Source organism: Chiloscyllium punctatum, chromosome 15, assembly GCF_047496795.1.
Source record: "Chiloscyllium punctatum isolate Juve2018m chromosome 15, sChiPun1.3, whole genome shotgun sequence".
NCBI classification, from domain to species: domain Eukaryota; kingdom Metazoa; phylum Chordata; class Chondrichthyes; order Orectolobiformes; family Hemiscylliidae; genus Chiloscyllium; species Chiloscyllium punctatum.
Window position 1 is genome coordinate 61,719,915 of NC_092753.1, and position 18,797 is coordinate 61,738,711.

The 18,797-nt window shown below is 37.7% G+C and overlaps 1 protein-coding gene across 4 annotated transcripts in view; it reads left to right on the forward strand.

Moving 5' to 3' along the window:
• Positions 1 to 16,613, forward strand: part of tmem39a (transmembrane protein 39A) — a 70,721-nt gene extending 54,108 nt beyond the window's left edge. For all 4 annotated transcript variants that reach the window (XM_072585274.1, XM_072585273.1, XM_072585275.1 and 1 more), the window contains 7 exons: positions 1,903 to 2,125; positions 5,143 to 5,226; positions 5,923 to 6,077; positions 9,024 to 9,351; positions 12,190 to 12,377; positions 13,801 to 13,921; positions 15,833 to 16,613. In XM_072585274.1, coding sequence (XP_072441375.1) covers positions 1,903 to 2,125; positions 5,143 to 5,226; positions 5,923 to 6,077; positions 9,024 to 9,351; positions 12,190 to 12,377; positions 13,801 to 13,921; positions 15,833 to 16,066 — 1,333 coding nt within the window. In that variant the 3' untranslated portion in view covers positions 16,067 to 16,613. The remainder of the gene's footprint in view (positions 1 to 1,902; positions 2,126 to 5,142; positions 5,227 to 5,922; positions 6,078 to 9,023; positions 9,352 to 12,189; positions 12,378 to 13,800; positions 13,922 to 15,832) is intronic.
• Positions 16,614 to 18,797: the final 2,184 nt, after the last annotated feature.

Sequence of the window (18,797 nt, forward strand, 5' to 3'; positions counted from 1 at the left end):
TTAAATTGTCTCTTATTGGCGATGATCATAGCCTGACATTCCTGTGTCACAAATGTTACTTGCCACTTGTCAGCCCAAGCCTGGATATTGTCCAGATCTTGTTGCATTTGAGCTGCTTCAGTATCTGAGTCACAAATGGTGCTGAACACTGTGCTGTCATCAGAAAACATCCCCACTTCTGACCTTATGATGGCAGAAAGATGACTGAAGCAGTTGAAGATGTTTGGGCCTAGGACACACTCCTGAGGGACTCCTGCAGGACATCCTGGAGCTGGGTTGACTGACCTCTAACAGCCATGAACATTTTCTTATATGCCAAGTATTACTCCAATCAGCAGATATCCATTGATTCCAGTTTTGCTAGGGCTGCTTGATGCCACAGTTGGTCAAATGCAGCCCTTGATGTCAAGAGCGGTCTCTCTCCCCTCACCTTTTAAACAGTTTCCTTGTATGAGCTCTGCGAACCAAGATCTAAGGTCCAACTGAGTGACACTTGTTTCTATGGCTCAGGGTCATCTAGAAAGTCCTCACCATACAATTACACATCATTTGATTGAGTTATTATCTTTCTTTAGATGGTGATCAACTTCCAAATAGTGGTGTGTTGATTCTGAACAACCATTCATATATTAAGTATGTAATAACCTGCCACATTCCATGAAAATACATTCTGTAACCCTGGATCCCATTTCCTGTGATAAGTGCAGGTTTCTGGCTAAATAGAATTTTCTTATAGAGATTGCTTGAGCTCTAACATTCCCATATCATTTTGTTTTGTTGCAACAAGCTCTTATAGTTCTCCTCCCTAGTTTTCAGAATTTACCTGTCTTTTTATTTGTGAATACTTAATTAATCATAGTCTTATTACTAGCTCTTGCTTTTCAGAATAATCCTATTCCAAACTACTTCTGTCTTCCTTTTGAAACTCTGCGCAACTTAAATCAGTTTTTAGTTTTGCTCATTTTTTTTCATTTGAATTCTTTCAAACTGGAAGGCTTGGAAAGTGTTGTTGCTTTATTGGTATCAATATCATCACCAAAACAAATGTTCTGTTTGTGTCAGCAAATTACTTGAAGGAAAAATGTGGGGACATGATTTTGAGCTTTTGCACGTCATTGACCTTGAGCTCCATGGTACATGCCGATGTATTCCACATAAACAAAAAATGCTTGGGGAGGTCCTATTTCTCTAGCAATTATAAAGTGCACTAGTTCCATCTAGTTGCAAAAATTTAAACTGCACTGTTTGGCCACCAAATCACTTATTTTTAATAATTTCCAGGTTATTAATGCAAAAGATTGATTTCATGTTTTCCATTTGTAATTTATTTTTAATCACCTGTAAATTTTTATCCCAGTGTGCTTAGTGCAATGCTCTCTCTTTCCTTGAGAAAGACATTTTAAATCAGCAGGTGTGCTTGCTACAGATGTCACTCTTAAAATGGGGGGGGGGGGGCTTCTTCCACTTCTCTTTTGTGTGTCAAGATGATACAAAATCTATTTGTACTTTATGTTGGATGCCTAGTATTTGATCATACTCATGAATCAAATGCATGGGCTCTGAGGAGTTAAGCTTTCTAATTTATGGTTTAGCTATTCTGCAAAGATAATAAATATGTTTTGACTGTTAAAACTAGTTAAGTTCGTCGATTTACGATAAACTAAAGTGACCTTGGGGAATTCGCATTTAATGAGCATGTGATTTCATTGTAATGCATCCACTTAAAAATTATGAAAAATCCTGAATCCTTGGGGGATATTTCTGAGATTTGTCCCTTTAGCAAATTAAATTTTGAAGGCACTTTTGTTTTCATGCATTTTAACAAATCAGTGGAGCTACTTTAAATTATATTGTTTAAAATCTTTACTTGTGTTACAGTGAGTTTTCTTTTTCCCTTTTCAGGAATGGCAGTGCCATTGGTCTGTCAGCCCCTCCCATCACTGCCCTGATAACCCCAGAACCTGTCCGCCACTGCCGTATTCCTGACCTTCCAACAGATGGATGCCTTGTCTTTGAGCTTCTTTTTTTCATTTACTTGCTAATGGCCCTCCTTGTCCAGTACATTAACATCTATAAAACAGTCTGGTGGTTTCCATACAATCACCCTGCAGCTTCTACCTCACTGGTGAGTTTTTGTTTTTGCTATGAAGTCCAAATAATGAGACCTTGTAACTATCTGTCCGTTAGAGTTCATCGTGCACAATACATGGGTTGTAATGTTTGCGTTCAACTAAGCAATGAAATAAAGTCCAGTGTATCTGTTCAAATTGAATAATGTATTTATCACTATAATTACAGGTGGTTCTCCTATAGCACATGTTTCTACAACTTGAATTGGCTTTAACACGATTGCTGAATTAAGATGGATATTTATAGAACACTAACTTTCCTTACTTTATTGGCTATAACATGGATTCCAGCCCCATTAGTTTAAATGGTGCTGGTCTTGCATGACAAGTGAGATCACGTGGGAATAGAAGTATGATGTTATAAGAGAATTACCATATGAGAAGCAGAAGTAGGTCATTCAGCCCAAGTTATCTTTGCCATTCAATGAAATCATGGCTTATTTGATAATCCTCAAAATTACTTTCCTGCCTTTTTCCTGCGATTCTTAATTCCTTTGCTGATTAAATATTTGGAGAAAGTGAGGACTGCAGATGCTGGAGATCAGAGCTTAAAAATGTGTTGCTGGAAAAGCGCAGCAGGTCAGGCAGCATCAAAGGAGCAGGAGAATCGACGTTTCGGGCATAAGCCCTTTTTCAGGAAATGAAGAAGGAATGATTTACTTAGAGCTATATTTTGCCTTAAGTGATCACTTTTTGTTTTAGTGAAAGGTATTAAAAATACAAGGAACACATACTTTAACTAAACTTCTTAATTCCACTTTCCTTCTATGCCCATTTGACTTACATCCACAATAAGCTCAAGTCCGATAGTTATCAGAAATTGTTAGGTTAACCAATTAGTTTGGTACTGCTTCAAAGGTTCCTGTTAGGGTTGAGATTTCAAGGGCTTCCACTCACTACTTGCAAAGTTATCCTTTCAGGTTTGCTCTAATTATCCCATGAATGTAGACTCCCAGCTCAACACAGGCATTGCTAGTATTGTCACCCTTGACTCAAACATGCCATGTTACTGTATTTATTTGTTTTCAAATCTTGCCTTTCTCAGCCAAGCAATTCCAAAAGGTAAACTCTGTTAGTTATTCAATTATCAGATTTTCTCTGTCCTTTTACTCCGTATCCAGCATACCAATTGAACTGTGCATGAAAGCAGCAAACTTCTTTGAAACCAAAGACTAAAACTCAACAAGACCCGTTATTTACCCGTCCTGTAACTGACTTCATTTGGACTCTTTTTTTTTTTCCTATTTATTGTTTACTCCATACAATTTGGTCATATGATAAGTTAGTGGGAACAAGGTGCTTTTGCAAGAAATCATTCACTGAAGAAACCTAGTTCTTAAAGACGATCATCCCTCTGGGCAATTAGAGGCAGGCAATAAATGCTAGCCTAATCAGTGGTGCCCTCATCCTGTGAATGATTTTTTTAAAAAAAGATAAATTTTGGGTCACCTGTTTTAAACCATGTGTGTCTTGAGATACTAGTGAGAATATACAGAACATTCAATGCTGCAAGCAATGGTTTGACGCTCTAAATCTAGAGTAGGGAATTTGTAACTGAGCTGGATGGGGATTTTTCTTTCCTTTGTTTTGAAGTAACTTTCATTTTGAATAGATTATTTTTGATCAGTTTTACAATTAAGTATTTGATTTTAGTGAGTTTCAGCAATGTGTGCATAAAATTTCATAAGATATAGGAGCAGGATTTATGCTATTCACTCATGGCTGATATGCTCCTCACTCCTGTTTTCCTGTCTTTTCTCCATTTCCCTTCAACCCATTAGAAACTAAAAATGTGTCTAACACCCCCTTTAAATTTTACTCCCGTCCCAACATCCACCGCACTTTGGGATAGTGAATTCCAAGGATTCAAATCCTTTGGGAGAAGTAGTTTCTCTTCAACTCAGTCTTAGGATAAGGGGTAGCAAATATAATACAATGACCTCTTGTCCCAGAATGCCCCACAAGAGGAAGCATCCACTCCATGTCTATTTTATTCACACCTTTTATTATCTTGAATACATCAATTTGATGTCCCCTCATTGTTCTATACCTCATTTTGATCTCCCCTCATTCTTCATCCCCTCATGCCTATTCTAGAATCTTGGAATCTCGAAAGGTGAAGTTCTTTTATTTCAAATTTGAGTGAATTTCAGCTGCTTACGTCTCACTCTGATCTCCGGGATGATCACTACAACATGGTTGAAAATAAGTAATACTATTAATCATTCATATTCTGAAACTGCAAAAAGTTCTCTGCTTACAAACCTCCATGTTCTCTCCATGCTGAAGTTCATATACAAGGCATTCATTTTAATCCTATATTGCTTCGTCAATTAATTTAACTGATGTCTCTATTCTCAGGAGTTTAGATGCAAAGTATATTATTGCATTGAACTTAATATTCATGCAGTTCTGTAGCTTGAATACATATCCAATCTGACTATCCTACTTGTTGACTTTGATTCATAGATTGCATTTCATAAAATGTTTGTGAGGACTTCTGGCTGGTCTGCAATCAGTACAAAGACTGATGAGGCTAATAATCCTTAGGTAGGCGGGGTCGTGAACGACTTATTCCACTTCCGATCAGCGTAATATGGCTAACAAGTACAATGTGTGTGTTGCAGATGCTACCAAGTAATGTTTGAAGCAGCAGACAGTTACTTTGGGAGGTCCACTATCTCTCGGATCTTGACCTCCACATACTCTTGATAAAAGTATCTTGCTCAGTGCCCTCTACAAGCTGCTTTTCTATTTTGAGTTCTTGCAGCCTAGAGGCTCCTATGAATCAGTGGGGATGTAGGATCAGTTCAAGAATGCCCTGAGAACATCCCTAAAATGTCTGTGTCCTCTTGGGACTTTTTTGTCTTAAACAGAATATTGTTGTTTTTGTAGCTTGATGTCTGATGTTGAAGTTGCATTTCTGCCTTTAATAACACAATCTGTGCAAATGTTTTTTATGTAATAATGAGTGATCATTTTGCTTAAATATTTAACTTTTCTTTCTTTAAAGAGCTTTCATCTGATTGACTATCATTTGGCAGCATTTATTACTATAATGTTGGCCCGACGACTGGTTTGGACCCTTGTTTCAGAGGTGAGTTTAGTATGTGGACATATTTGTCATCTTCAAAACAGTCTTCTGACTACCTTGTGGCAAGAACTATGTGTATGCCTGGCTGAGTAGAAGCTAGTGTCAACCTATAATGTGATTCTTTTCAAAAAATAAAAATTGCAAACTAGTGGCATAGTGTTATCTTTTTCCATTTCAGTTTGGAAATCTTCATAGTTTATTACTTAATTTCATAAGAGCATGTTTGGGTGTTACAACTAGATTATTTGTACAATGTAAAGTATCATCAATAACCTGGTGCATCACTGTTTTAATTTTCCAGGCTTCAGTGAGCTTCGTGCAGTTCTGAAATTGCAAAAATTGGATTAGAGTTTCCTATTAACTGATATTGAAATATATCGGAATCGCTTTTTTTTCACAAAAGATACCTGCATCTCATTGAGGTGCCTACTTCTATTCTACCATTTTGGTTTGTTGGGTTTTTTTGAGGTAAAAATGCTGCTGATAATATTCATTATCATAAACTTGCTATTTTATCCTGGCCTGACTCCAAAGAAATGGTACTCGTGCAGACATTCCAAAGGTATCCATCCGCAGACTTTGTTTGCAGAACTGATTAGATTGATTTCCTGTTAATTGGTGTAAAATTTTATTTAATTACTTGATCTAGACATGATTCAAATTTTAAATCTAGCCAGTTAATATCATTCTTTCTTGCAGGCGTCTCAAACAAGTACAACCTCTATAGTGTGGTACACTTTGTTGATAGTGGCCCGTTTGGTACTGCTAACGTTGTGTGGCTGGATACTGTGCTGGACACTTGTCAATCTTATTCGGAATCATTCTGTACTAAATCTCCTTTTCCTTGGATACCCGTAAGTATTCTGTATGTAATTTTTACTGCTGGCTGTTAGGAAAAAATGTTTTTTGTTTATCAATTCTTCTAAATGGTTCATTAAAATTTCAGTTTTTAACATTAACTGTTTTCTAAAACAATGTATAAAAATTATAATGAGTGCTTCATCTAATCATGATCCTCTGAGATCCATTCTTGTGTTAGATACAGATCTTCAGGGGATGGTGTTTATATCATGATGTGGTGATGCAGCATAGCTGTTTTTCTTTCTTAAGGAAGCCAAGGATCTGATTTTATTTTTAATATAGGACTAGAGTTCAGTGATATATATAAAAACCTCTGGTAAAGCCTCAACTGAAATGTTGTGCCAAAAGATTAATTCTCTTTAAGGATGTAAGGACCTCAGTACACTGAAGAGATTATCTAAATTCAGACAAAGTGGGGAGAAAGTGTTTTCACTGTCTGGGTCAAAAACAACATGATGATTGGCAACATTTAAGAGTTCACTGCCATGGTAAAAACCACTGTCTCACAAGAAGATACAATTGATTAATAATATAAGAATAATCTTTTTGGGGCTTGTTGCAATGAGACTTTTTGTGTAGTGAGCTATGGTCTGGGTACACACTGAAATAGTATTAGAAGCAGGTTGAATGGTATGTCTCAAATATTTAGTTATGTAGTTGAACAGGGAACCTTTGTAGGCATTTTGAGGAAAATACAAGAGAATAGGACAAATTGAATAGATTGATTGAAGAGCTGACAAAATTGTGATGAACTGAGTGACCTCCCCTCTTCTATACTGTATGGTTCTATGATTAAAATCAAATTGGATTTGTAACTTTTCTGTGGAATTGTTCAAGTCAATTGCTTTGTGGAGAACTTTGACAGTAATACCAGACTTTGTGTTTAGAAAGCTGGTGAATTTGTGTTTTGCTTGTGACTCTTTGAAAGAAAACAAAGATTAAGTAGCCAAGGCCTGCTTGACTGCCAAAACTGAAATGAGTAACTGCTTTGACACTTTTGAAACCCAGGATCATTATCATCCAGAAGGACAAGATGCATAGGAGCATCACCACCTCCAGGTTCCCCTCCAAGCCCCACACATTATGAACTAGGGAAAATAGTGGCGTATTGGTAATGTCACTGCAGATCTAGAACCCTGGGTTAATGTTGTGGGGATATGTGTTTGAATTCCGCATAACAGAGGTTGAAATTTGAATTCCATTAAAAATCTGGAATAAAGGCAGAACCCATATCACCACTCTGAATTTTTATATAAACCCACCTGGTTCACTATGGAAAGGAAATCTACCATCCTTATTTGGTCTGGATCACATGGGACTCCAGATCCAGTAGCATTCTCAGTTTTAACTGTGCTCTGGGCAATAAATTCTGACCTAGCCAGTGATTGCCAGAGCCTGTTAATAGGAAACAAAATTGCTGTTCTTTCACTGTCATCGGGCAAAACTTTGGAACACCTTTCCTAACAACAATAACATACCTGCATCAGATGGACTCAAGTGATTCAAAAAGATTTCATGTTCATGTTGTGGCTGTACAGGACATTGGTTAGGTCACTTAGGAAGGAGACCAGATTGCATGCAATATTCCAATCAGAAAGATGTTGTGAAACTTGAAAGGGTTCAGAAAAGATTTGCAAGGATGTTGCCAGGATTGGAGGATTTGAGCTATAGGGAGAGGTTGAATACTTGGGACTGTTTTCCCTGGAGCGGCTGAGGGGTGACCTTATGGAGGTTTATAAAATCATGAGCGGCATGGAAAGGGTAAATAGACAAGGTCTTTCCCTTGGGGTGGGCGAGTCCAAAACTAGAGGTTTGGGGTGAGAGGGGAAAGATATAGAAGAGAGCTAAAAGGTAACCTTTTGATGCGGAGGGTGGTATGTGTGTGGAATGAGCTGCCAGAGGAAGTGGTGGAGGCTAGTACAATTGCATCATACATCCATCCAGATGCCTTTTATAAATAGGAAGGGTTTGGAGGCATATGGGCCAGATGCTGACAAATGGGACAAGATTGGGTTGGGATATCTGGTTGGCATGGACGAGTTGCACCGAAGGGTCTGTTTCCATGCTGTACATCACCTTTTTATCAGGGTGGAGTGAAAATGTTGGCTTTGCCAGAGATGCTCACATCCTGTAAAAGAATCAAGAGTGAAATAAAATCTAGCACGTTGAACAGAGATTTTTGAAGGGAAGGATAAGCTATGGGAGGCAGGTATACTGAAAGGTGCTTTCATTCTGATTTTGTAATAAGAAAAATGATTGAAATTTATAAACTCTCTTATTTCATGGACCACACATAAGCAAAATAGTCTAATATTTTAGATTCAGTACAGGTGATTTTTAGTTTGTTGCAAACCTTCTTTGGACACCAATCCAAAGCAACAGCCATTCAGTAGTACATAGGTTAGGTAAGTGAAACAAAAGAATAATCTGGGCCAAAGTTGTTCAGTTCATACCTTTTTTAGATTAGATTCCCTACAGTGTGGAAACAGGCCCTTCGGCCCAACCAGTCCACACAGACCCTCTGAAGAGTAACCCACCCAGACCCATTTCCCTCTGACTAATGCACCTAATACAATTTTTAGTGTGGTCAATTCACCTGGCCTGCACATCCTTTGGATTGTGGGAGGAAACCGGAGCACCCGGAGGAAACCCACGCAGACAAGGGGAGAACATGCAAACTCCACACAGGCAGTTGCCCGAGCTGGAATTGAACCTGGTGCTGTGAAGCAGCAGTGTTAAGCACTGAGCCACCGTGCCACGCCAAATGTTACAATGCCCATAGGACAGGCTCTGAATCATAAGTAGTAATAATTGCATAATGGGCTAATTGAACAAATTAAATCTGTTAATTTCCTCTGGATTTACTAATTTCTATTTTAACAGGATTGCCATTATATTTGTAATTTCAGTCACTGGTGGTTTTCTCACTTCTTTTTCAGATTTGGTGTTTACGTGCCACTGTGTTGTTTCCACCAGGAAAATAGGACTCAACCATTACCGGCTGAATGTGGCTTCCTGTTAAATGACCAGCTAGAAACAGTCATGGTCAGGCCAAAGGACTTTTTCACACTCCTCCGAGAATCATTCAGAGAACAGTTCAATAACCCAACATCTATCCCTGCTCACACTTGCCCCCTCTCCCCAGACCTTATTCGAAATGAGGTTGAATGTCTAAAAGCAGATTTTAATAAAAGGATAAAAGAGGTTCTCTTCAATTCCCTGTTTAGTGCCTACTATGTAGCATTTTTGCCTCTTTGTTTTGTAAAGGTGAGTTTACCTAGGTGTTTGTTTTTTCTCTCTAAAACACATGTAACTGGAAGGAGACAAGAAATTGAAGGTCTTTATCCTGCACTGATCAAAACTAGAACACAAAAAACAGACTTGGGAAAAAGGGGCACCAATTTATACAGAATGAGAAGAGGGTGCTGATTGGGTCATCATTAACCTGGATATGAAACAAAACAGTTGACTTTTAATTTTATTAATGAGTACAAGAAGAAAATCTTTGACTTGTCTCTTTTTAATGTTTAACTTCTGTACTACCATGCAATTTGTTTTTGTACCTGCTGAAGTGAGAAGACCAGTTGTTCCATATGATATGCAGTGAATCAATTAGCAAGGGATGCTGAATTTAACCAAATGCAACTGTTCATAGCCTTGTTCCATAATGTGCCAGGTTTCATCTATGTCAGATAGAGAAGTAGAAAGCTGTGTCTGGCCCATTTTCATTGCCAGGCTACTCAAAGTTAACTTTTGTCTATTTTACTTTTCCAAAATTTTAATGAACTCTGCAAAGGAAAATGCATAAACATAGATCTCTTTCTAATGGGAATCCAAACTTCCATCTGCATCTAGTTAACATACCTTCCCATCTGTGTATAGGCCATTGTAATGTTTAAGCATGTTTCTTTGTTTAATGTTTTTAAATGAATTGTTAAAATCCGGTCACAAAAATTCAATTTTTATGCTAACTAGCCCAAACCCAAGTTGGAATTACAAAATGCTAATTTGCTATCTTTTAAATGTCTGATTGTAATCCTCCGGCAATAATTATCATTGGTCTCTCTCAAGAAGCAAAGGATGATAAATTCCTTTTACTTCTTTAGTATTTTTCAGTGCCTTGGCATTCTCCCAGTTCTTCATATCAAAAGTACCCCAATAGCTGTATAATCATATTATATGGAAACATGGCAGCCAGTGAGTGAACCAAAAAGTTTCTGCATACAGCTACATGAAAATGACCACACTGTTTTGGTTGAGTGATGAATAACTCTCCTGCTGTCTGTCAAAATCCTACCATAGGATCTTTTAAGGAGGCAAATGGGGACTCAGTCTTTCAGATGAGATGCAAACAATCTCTGGTGTAGCATTCTTTCTGACAACACTGGAATATAAACCTGGATTATAGAATGGGACATAAATCTATGTATTTCTGCTTCAGGGAGAGTGTTATGCTAACTCTATCTATACAAAAAAAAACCTACCTTGGGGTCTGTGTGAAGCATCTCTGAATCAGTGTAAATGGCACGTTAGTAGAAAAAAATACTCTGTGGATGGCAAGCGGAGCTATAACTGTGGTTCGAACAAAAGTTTGATTTTGTCATCTTGTCTCGCAAGCCACTTGGATTGTAGCTAAACATCCACTTTAAGTTTTGCTAGTCAGGAATTCTGTATTCATGCCATTACCCTGATTACCCTAAAATTACCAAATCTTATTAAATAATTTTACTTCAGATATTTTCTTTTTATAAAACAAAATAAAAGTAAAGAACAAGAAATCTTGAGAATAATTCATGTAGGATATCCTGTCTGTGCTAGTTTAGTGGTGGCAAAATATAGAAATATTGTTACAAAACAATACCTTGCTTTCTGGAACCTAAAGTGGTGTGGGTGTCTGAGTTCTTCTGTCCTTTAAGCAAGAAGTCATAGATTAGTTCAAGTTTTTAATTATAAATGCCTGTAAAATTCTTTGTGAAAAGTTCTGTACAACAAGGTAGCAACAAATGTTATGGTACTCAGCTGCATGGCTCAATATATAGAATGCACTTCCATAAGTTAGTGCATTGACTCAGGAGAATACAAGTGGGATGTTTTTTTTTTAATTTCTATTTTCTCACAATCTCTTCCTGAAGCTAGTAATCTGATTGGCACAAAGAAAAACTGGTTTACAATATGATTCCACGGGCCAAGATGAATTTTTCACTGCATTGCACTTTTTATGTTGGGTTTGCCAGAGAATGAAGAAGGCTAGTTGACTGTGGGGTACATTTTGGCCTCCTTGCAGAAGGAAAGTTATGCTAACTGAGAGGGAGTGCAATAAACATTTACCATACTGCTTCCTGGTATCGGTATTGTGCTCCTCAGGTGAGATTGAGTAGACGAGAGAATGACCTCATTGGACTGCACAAAATTGGCTTGACTGTGTAAATAGGTAGATGATTCCACTGACTAGGGAGTCTAAAACTAAAAATAATTTCAGAATAAGGGATCTGTCATAAGTTTGAGATAAGAATTTCTTCAGAGTTGTGAATTGAGTGGATGGAGAGGATCTGATTTACAGAAATAAAAATGCATACTGCAATTGTACAGAGATTGTATCAAGAGTATTGTGTATAGTTTTGATGTCCTCACCTCCGGAATGATATACTTGTCAACGAGAGAGTACAACTATGGAAGATTCAGGCAAGGCCTGTGTACTTAGAATGAGAGGTGATCTAATTGAAACCTACAAGACTCTTAAAGGGCGTGATAAGGTAGTTGCAGGAGTCAAGAACTGGGGAACACCGCCTTCAAGTAAGGTTCAGGTCATTTAGCGTTGACGGGAGCAGAAGTTTCTTAATTCACAGAATTCTTCAAAATTCTCCAACCCAGAGGGTTACAGAACCTCCCCTATAGAGTATATTCAAGACAGGAATTGGTGATAGCTAATTTTTTTTAAAAAATGGAAATAGTACAGGAAAATGTGTTGATGGAGAATATCAGCTGCAATCTAGTTAAATGATGGAGCAGTCTCATGGGGTCAAATGGCTTGCTCATGCTTTTATTTCCTTCCTTCCTTTCAGAGTTATTTTTGAATAACTAATATTTCAAACCTCTCCCCTACAGAGTACACAGTACTATGACATGCGGTGGTCTTGTGAGCATCTCATAATGGTTTGGGTTAATGCCTTTGTAATGCTGATGAGCCAGCTGTTGCCACCCAGATATTGTGATCTACTCCATAAATCAGCTGCTCATCTGGGGAAATGGCAGAAAATGGAACATGGTTCATACAGTAACACGCCACAGCACATGTAAGTTATTTTCATTTAGTTTCACTTAACTATCTAAAGTATCATTTACTAAATGAAAACATGAACTGGTCAGAAAATGCCTTCATTATAGACTAGGATCTAAAAACTAAATAGTAAAGCCAATGTCTGGCTACTTTAAAATAAACTTGGCAAGTCGAGCCTTTTCAAGTGAGTTTGAGCAGGACCATCTGACAACTATGTAAACATTTATATTTAAGGAACACATATACAGTCATAGTCAAAGATATGTTCATGATGGATATACTAACCTATCTGTTTACATTAGCCTTTATGTTAAAATGTAAAATGTATGGCAGCATCCAATGTACTTCAATTTGAGCAGGAAGCTGCATGCTTCCTACTGTGTCTTATATGTTAATCATAACAATGTTTTGATTACCTACTAACCTTGACTAACTTACTAATTGATTCTCCAGAGTGTAGTGGATATTTCCGGAGTCAGATTTAATTTTATTTTATATTTGGCAGGTAACAGAGTAAGGTTGCTTTTTAATCTTAACTAGTTTGGTCAGCTAAATAATATTTCTAATTTCTATTTATCTAAAGGACTTTGGGAATAATTAGCTGGAAATCTGAAAGAGAACCTGAAATTTCAGGAAACACTCAGGTTTGATAACATCATGAAGAAAGAAAGTTAACTTTTCTAATAAGTGGTATAAATTAATGGCTTTTCAATTAGAATCAGAAAATAAGTGGATGGGATGTTGTGGAAGGAAAATAAGTAGTCTGTGGGAAGTTGGAAGGCTGGGTGGGTAACAGTGCAATTCGCCTGAAATTGGCCAAACCAATACAAAATGTAGCTGAATTCCAAGTGCAACTTTGCTCAGTACAGATCAAATTTTCATAATACTTTACACTAGAATTTTGTCCTGCAGACAACTGGCCATTTACCAGTTCCAATTAAATGCTACAGTGAGTTTCGATTTGTGGAGGCTGTGAGAGGCTTTTAAAGATTTTACAATGTCTTTTTTAGATGCAAGAACACCTATTTTCAAAGTTTTTGACTTGTTTTTACTAAAACGGTTAAATCTATGCTCCTAATTAATAAACAGCTCTGTACAGTTCTAATATTTAGAATTTAATATTAGAAAACTGATAAAATCTTTTGTGATGAACCAATTCTCAGCTGCGGTCATCAAACTGCAGTAAATTATGATCTTTCAAGAATGTGAAGGAATACTTTGTAAAGCCTGTTTTTAAAAGTTCAAAATGCTACTCAATTGTGCTGGTTCTTAGGTTTTACAGTTGCCAAAATGCACCGAAGAGTACGGAAAATTAAAAGGAAAAAGCATTTGCCAAACCCAACACAATGTGCACCCAGATCATTGATCACTTCCAAGTGGAAACTCCCAGGGCAATATGTTACATTGTGATGTTAAATGTTTTTAATTTTATTCTCCAGATGGTCTGAAACCACAATTTGGCCACAAGGTGTGTTGGTACGACACAATCGATGCCTTTATAAAGCTATAGGACCTTATAATGTAGCAGTGCCTTCTGATGTATCACATGCCAGATTTTATGTAAGTAGTTCTTGCTGCTTTGAAATCCTTCTCTTTTCTTTAAAGGTTGAGGAATAGGTATTTTTAAGAATCAAAATGTTCTACCCTGAAGTGAGAACAAATGTTCGCAGAACACATACATTAATTTGCAATTTAAGTACTTTTGAAATCCGTTCATGAAGATCTTAATTCACCCCCCCCTTTTTTTGTTCCCCTTTTTCAGAGTGAAAGAACTATTTTCTATTACAATATTACATTTTACGACAAACTGAGGAACATCTTCATTTCCTTACTGTCATTCACTGTAAACTTGTGTAAATGAAGCTTAATATTGGCTCTTACTGGAATACTTCATTTAAATACTATTTTGTTGAATAAATCAATTACTTCATTGCTAAGATGAATATTGCAAAAGTAATTTGTTTTAAATTGTTCATTGATTATGGGTATCAAAGGCGAAGCCAATCTTCATTGCCATTGTGAAGATGGTGGTGATGCAAACTTTAAAGGTCCTGCAGTCATTGTAATAAAGCAACTTTTCATAGTGCTGTCAGGCAATGTGTTCTAGGGCTTTGAAATTGTGATGGGAGAAGGGATGGTGATTTCTTTTCAAGATGCTGTGCATCCTTATAATGTTCCCATGCATTTGCTGTCCTTGATCAAAGTGGTAAATATCATTGGTTTGGGAGGTGTTGCCAAAGAAGACTCTGTGACTTGCTGCTTGGTTGTTCTGGTGTCTTGATTTGGAGCTATATTTATTGAGGGAAGCAGAGAATGTTCCATCGCACCTAACTTGTCCCTTGTCATTGTTCAATTTTCACCACCAGGAAAGTGGTGTTTCATGAAGGTACACCACTGCCACCCCTTTTGTGGCTACGAGAGCTGCGTAAATGGTAACCTGTGCTGCAAGTGACTAAATGTTTACATCTTGTTTTTTATTTCAAATGAACCCCCATTGTCAGAGTATAGTTATGGTGCATGTTAATGAACTAATTCAGAAGTCTCCACTAAAGATCCACAAAGATTAGTTCAAATCCCAGCATAGCAGCTTTGGAATTTAAATCCAGTTAACTAAGTCTGGAATAAAACCGAATTATTGGACTGTTGTATCTAGGTTCACTAATGTGCTTTTAGGAAAGGAAATCATTATAGTCAAAGTCTTAGAGGTCTATAGCATGAGAGAAATGCCTTTTCAATCCATTGAATCTGTGCCAGTCAAAAACCACCATAACTATGAACCACCAACCTATTTTAGTCCCATTTTCCAGCAATTGGCCCACACTCTTGTTGGCATTGCAAGTGTATATCTAACTACTATTTAATAGCAACGAGGATTTCTGCCTCTACCATCCTTACATACAGTTCCACAATCCCAACATCCTTGAGACAGAAAAAGTTTTTCCTGTCGTCCTCTCTAAACCTACTACCCCTTACCTTAAATCTATGTCTTCTGGTCATTGATCTCTCCACAAAGGGGTTAAATTCCTTCCTGTCTACCCTATCTATCCTCCTAATGTCATACATCTCAAACATGTCCCCCCCCTGCCCAGTCTGCTCTTCTCCAAGAAAAATAATCCCAGTCTAACCAATCTCTTTTTTATAATTGCCTGATTCTAGTCTGTCCAGGTCCATGTCCAGGTCCAGACCCAGACCCACACCAGACCCATTTCTCTAAAATGGCCTGCCAAATAGATCAGTTAACAGTAATTTAAGTTTGGGCAATAAATGCTTGCCTTGCAACTGACACCCACATCCCTCAAATTAGTTGCATTTTGGTTAAGTGAATTGTGTTATTGCATGCTTACAAATTGACATAAGCATTAGTTATCTTTAGATTTTTCTGATTCTTCATTACATCTTATTCTGATGCCTGTATTAAATCAATGTAATGCAGCTGGTTGAATTAATTATTTTCCATATAATCTTTTGCAGTTTTTGTTCCATAAGCCATTACGGATACTGAATCTCCTCATCCTAATAGAAGGCAGTGTAGTGCTGTATCAACTGTATTCTCTGCTTCGGTCAGAAAAATGGAACCATATACTTTCCTTGGCTCTGGTACTGTTTTGTAACTACTATGTCTTATTTAAACTTCTAAGGGACCGGATTGTGCTGGGTAAAGCATATGCTTATCCTCTGGGTACCATTGGACTTAAATCTCACTAGTCTACAGCAAAGAGGGAAAGGGGAAAGGATTTAAAGAAATTATTTTGATACGGTTTCTATTTTTCATGCAGTGTTTAAATATTTAAGATATTTTATATTTTGTATACTTGGATATTTTGAAGAGCTATTGTTCTTTGCATAAGCAAGTTGTATTTTTCATCTACTTAGCAACTTCACAAGCTAAGTGTGCGCTTTGCTCCATATGACAAGTGCCATTTATAATCGCAATAATCAACACGTGTAGTATTGATCAGAGGAATAAAGGATGATATGAGAGGTTTAGTTTTCTTTGCTTTCTGTTGTCACCTTGAATGAAGAGGTTTTTAGGCTATTTATGTCTAAACAATTAGATGAATGGAACTGATGTGTTCCTACTAAGTGGTCACATTTATTGATAATTGTTCAAATGTGTGAACTTCTTTTAATAAATGGGGTTTACAAGATGCTGTCTGTGAATAAAGCCCATTCTTCAATTATGACATTGTTTACATGATCTCACCTCTTCAAAGGAAAACTTCAATAAAAAAAATCCTAATTTGCTTTTAAATCTGTTATTCTTTGGATTTACTTTGCTGAACTTTGTGTTTCAATATCAGTGTGGACAACATGCTTGCATTATTTTAAATTTGTCAGAAACCACCATTCTTGATTTGGTAACTGAAGGTGAGTAACTGATTACCAGAGAGAGAGAGATGCTATATGCCCTGTTTATTACAGACATGGCTTTAACACAAAATATATTGAAGTCTATAATACAGAGTACTTGTTCATATGCTTTGATGTTACAATGATGTGGTTTGGTGATTATGGTAGTGACCTGGTAAAGAAGCTGTTTCTTCCACGAAGACTATTTTGTGCATTGCAAATTACAATCTGTTTCAAAATGAAAAGACCATTTCCGCAATGTTATGTAAAATAAAGGAAAGAAGTGATTCGGAAGAATGGATCCAAGGTTGAACAGTTCTCTTTGGAAAGATAAAAAGCTAAGTGGTGGAGATCTGATAGAGTTTTCAAATTATGGACAGAGTATTAGGGAGAAACTGTTTCCACTTGCATCTTCTGCAGATTACTTTAAATCTACACTCCTTTGTTCTTTTTTGCAAGGGTGAATTGTGGAAAATCTTTTTCACTCGGCATGTCATTGTTGTATGGAATGCACCACCTGGAAGTGGGTGGAGGCAGCTTTGATTGAGGTATTCAAGGCAACATTGATAATTTCAATAAAACTAATGTGCAAGAGTATTGGGGGACAAAAGCAGGAGATTGACCTAACCAATGTCCTGTACAGCCGCTACATGACCTCCCAACTCCTGTACTCAATACTCTAACCAATAAATGAAAGCATACCAAAAGTTGTCTTCACTACCCTATCTACCTGCAACTCCACTTTCAAGGAGCTATGAACCTGCACTCCAAGGTCTCTTTGTTCAGCAACACTCCCTAGGACCTTACCATTAAGTGTAGAAGTCCTACTAAGATTTGCTTTCCCAAAATGCAGCACCTCGCATTTATCTGAATTAAGCTCCATCTGCCACTTCTCAGCCCATTGGCCCATCTGATCAAGATCCTGTTGTAATCTGAGGTAACCCTCTTCACTGTCCACGACACCTCCAATTTTGGTGTCATCTGCAAACTTACTAACTGTACCTCTTATGCTCACATTCAAATCATTTATGTAAATGACAAAAAGTAGAGGGCCCAGCACCGATCCTTGTGGCACTCCACTGGTCACAGGCCTCCAGTCTAAAAATCAACCCTCCACCACGACCATTTGTCTTCTACCTTTTGAGCCAGTTCTGTATCCAAATGGCTAGTTCTCCCTGTATTCCATGAGATCTAACCTACCTCTGGAACGGTAGGCTTGTTTCTTTAAAAATCTTTTTCTCTTCCTGGTCAACACGAATTTGAAATCATGACTATACAAATTATAATTATTGCATTAGATGTTGCAATCCAATTTCCCATATGCACAGCATGCACTGTTAAGTGTGGAAATCCAGTAATTGCTGGCGACGAGCTATGATACACCACTGGCTAAAGGTAAAGCTGCCATAGTCCCGGCGGACCGCAGATTCTCTCATTGGAGAGAGATAATGGGTGGGTGGCACAGTGGTTAGCACTGCTGCCTCACAGCACCAGAGACCCGGGTTCAATTCCCACCTCAAGTGACTGACTGTGTGGAGTTTGCACATTCTCCCTGTGTCTACGTGGGTTTCATCCGCGTACTCCAGTTTCCTCCCACAGTCCAAAGATGTGCAGGACAGGTAAATTAGCCATGCTAAATTGCCCATAGTGTTAGGTGAAGGGGTAAATGTAGGGGTATGGGTGGGTTGCGCTTCGGCGGGTCGGTGTGAACTTGTTTGACCGAAGGGCCTGTTTCCACACTGAGTAATCTCATCTCATCTTAACCTGAGGGTCACCACACCTCCAATGAGGGGAGAGGTTGAGAAGGGGAGTCCTGCATGGTAACCTCAGCTGGTGCAGGAAATTAACCTAATCATTTTTGCATCACAAATCATCCATCCAGTCAACTAAGCTAACTGACCCCACCCCCACCAAAAATATTGAAATCCATGCAAGGGATTGCTCACTGATCACCCCTAAAACACATTAAATTTGAAGTATTCAGGTGCAAATTTTTTTCCAACTGTGTGATGAGTAATAATTGCCACCAAACAATGGGCCAAATTTTCCAAGAAGTGGCAAACTCGTGCAGACTGTCATTCTGGCC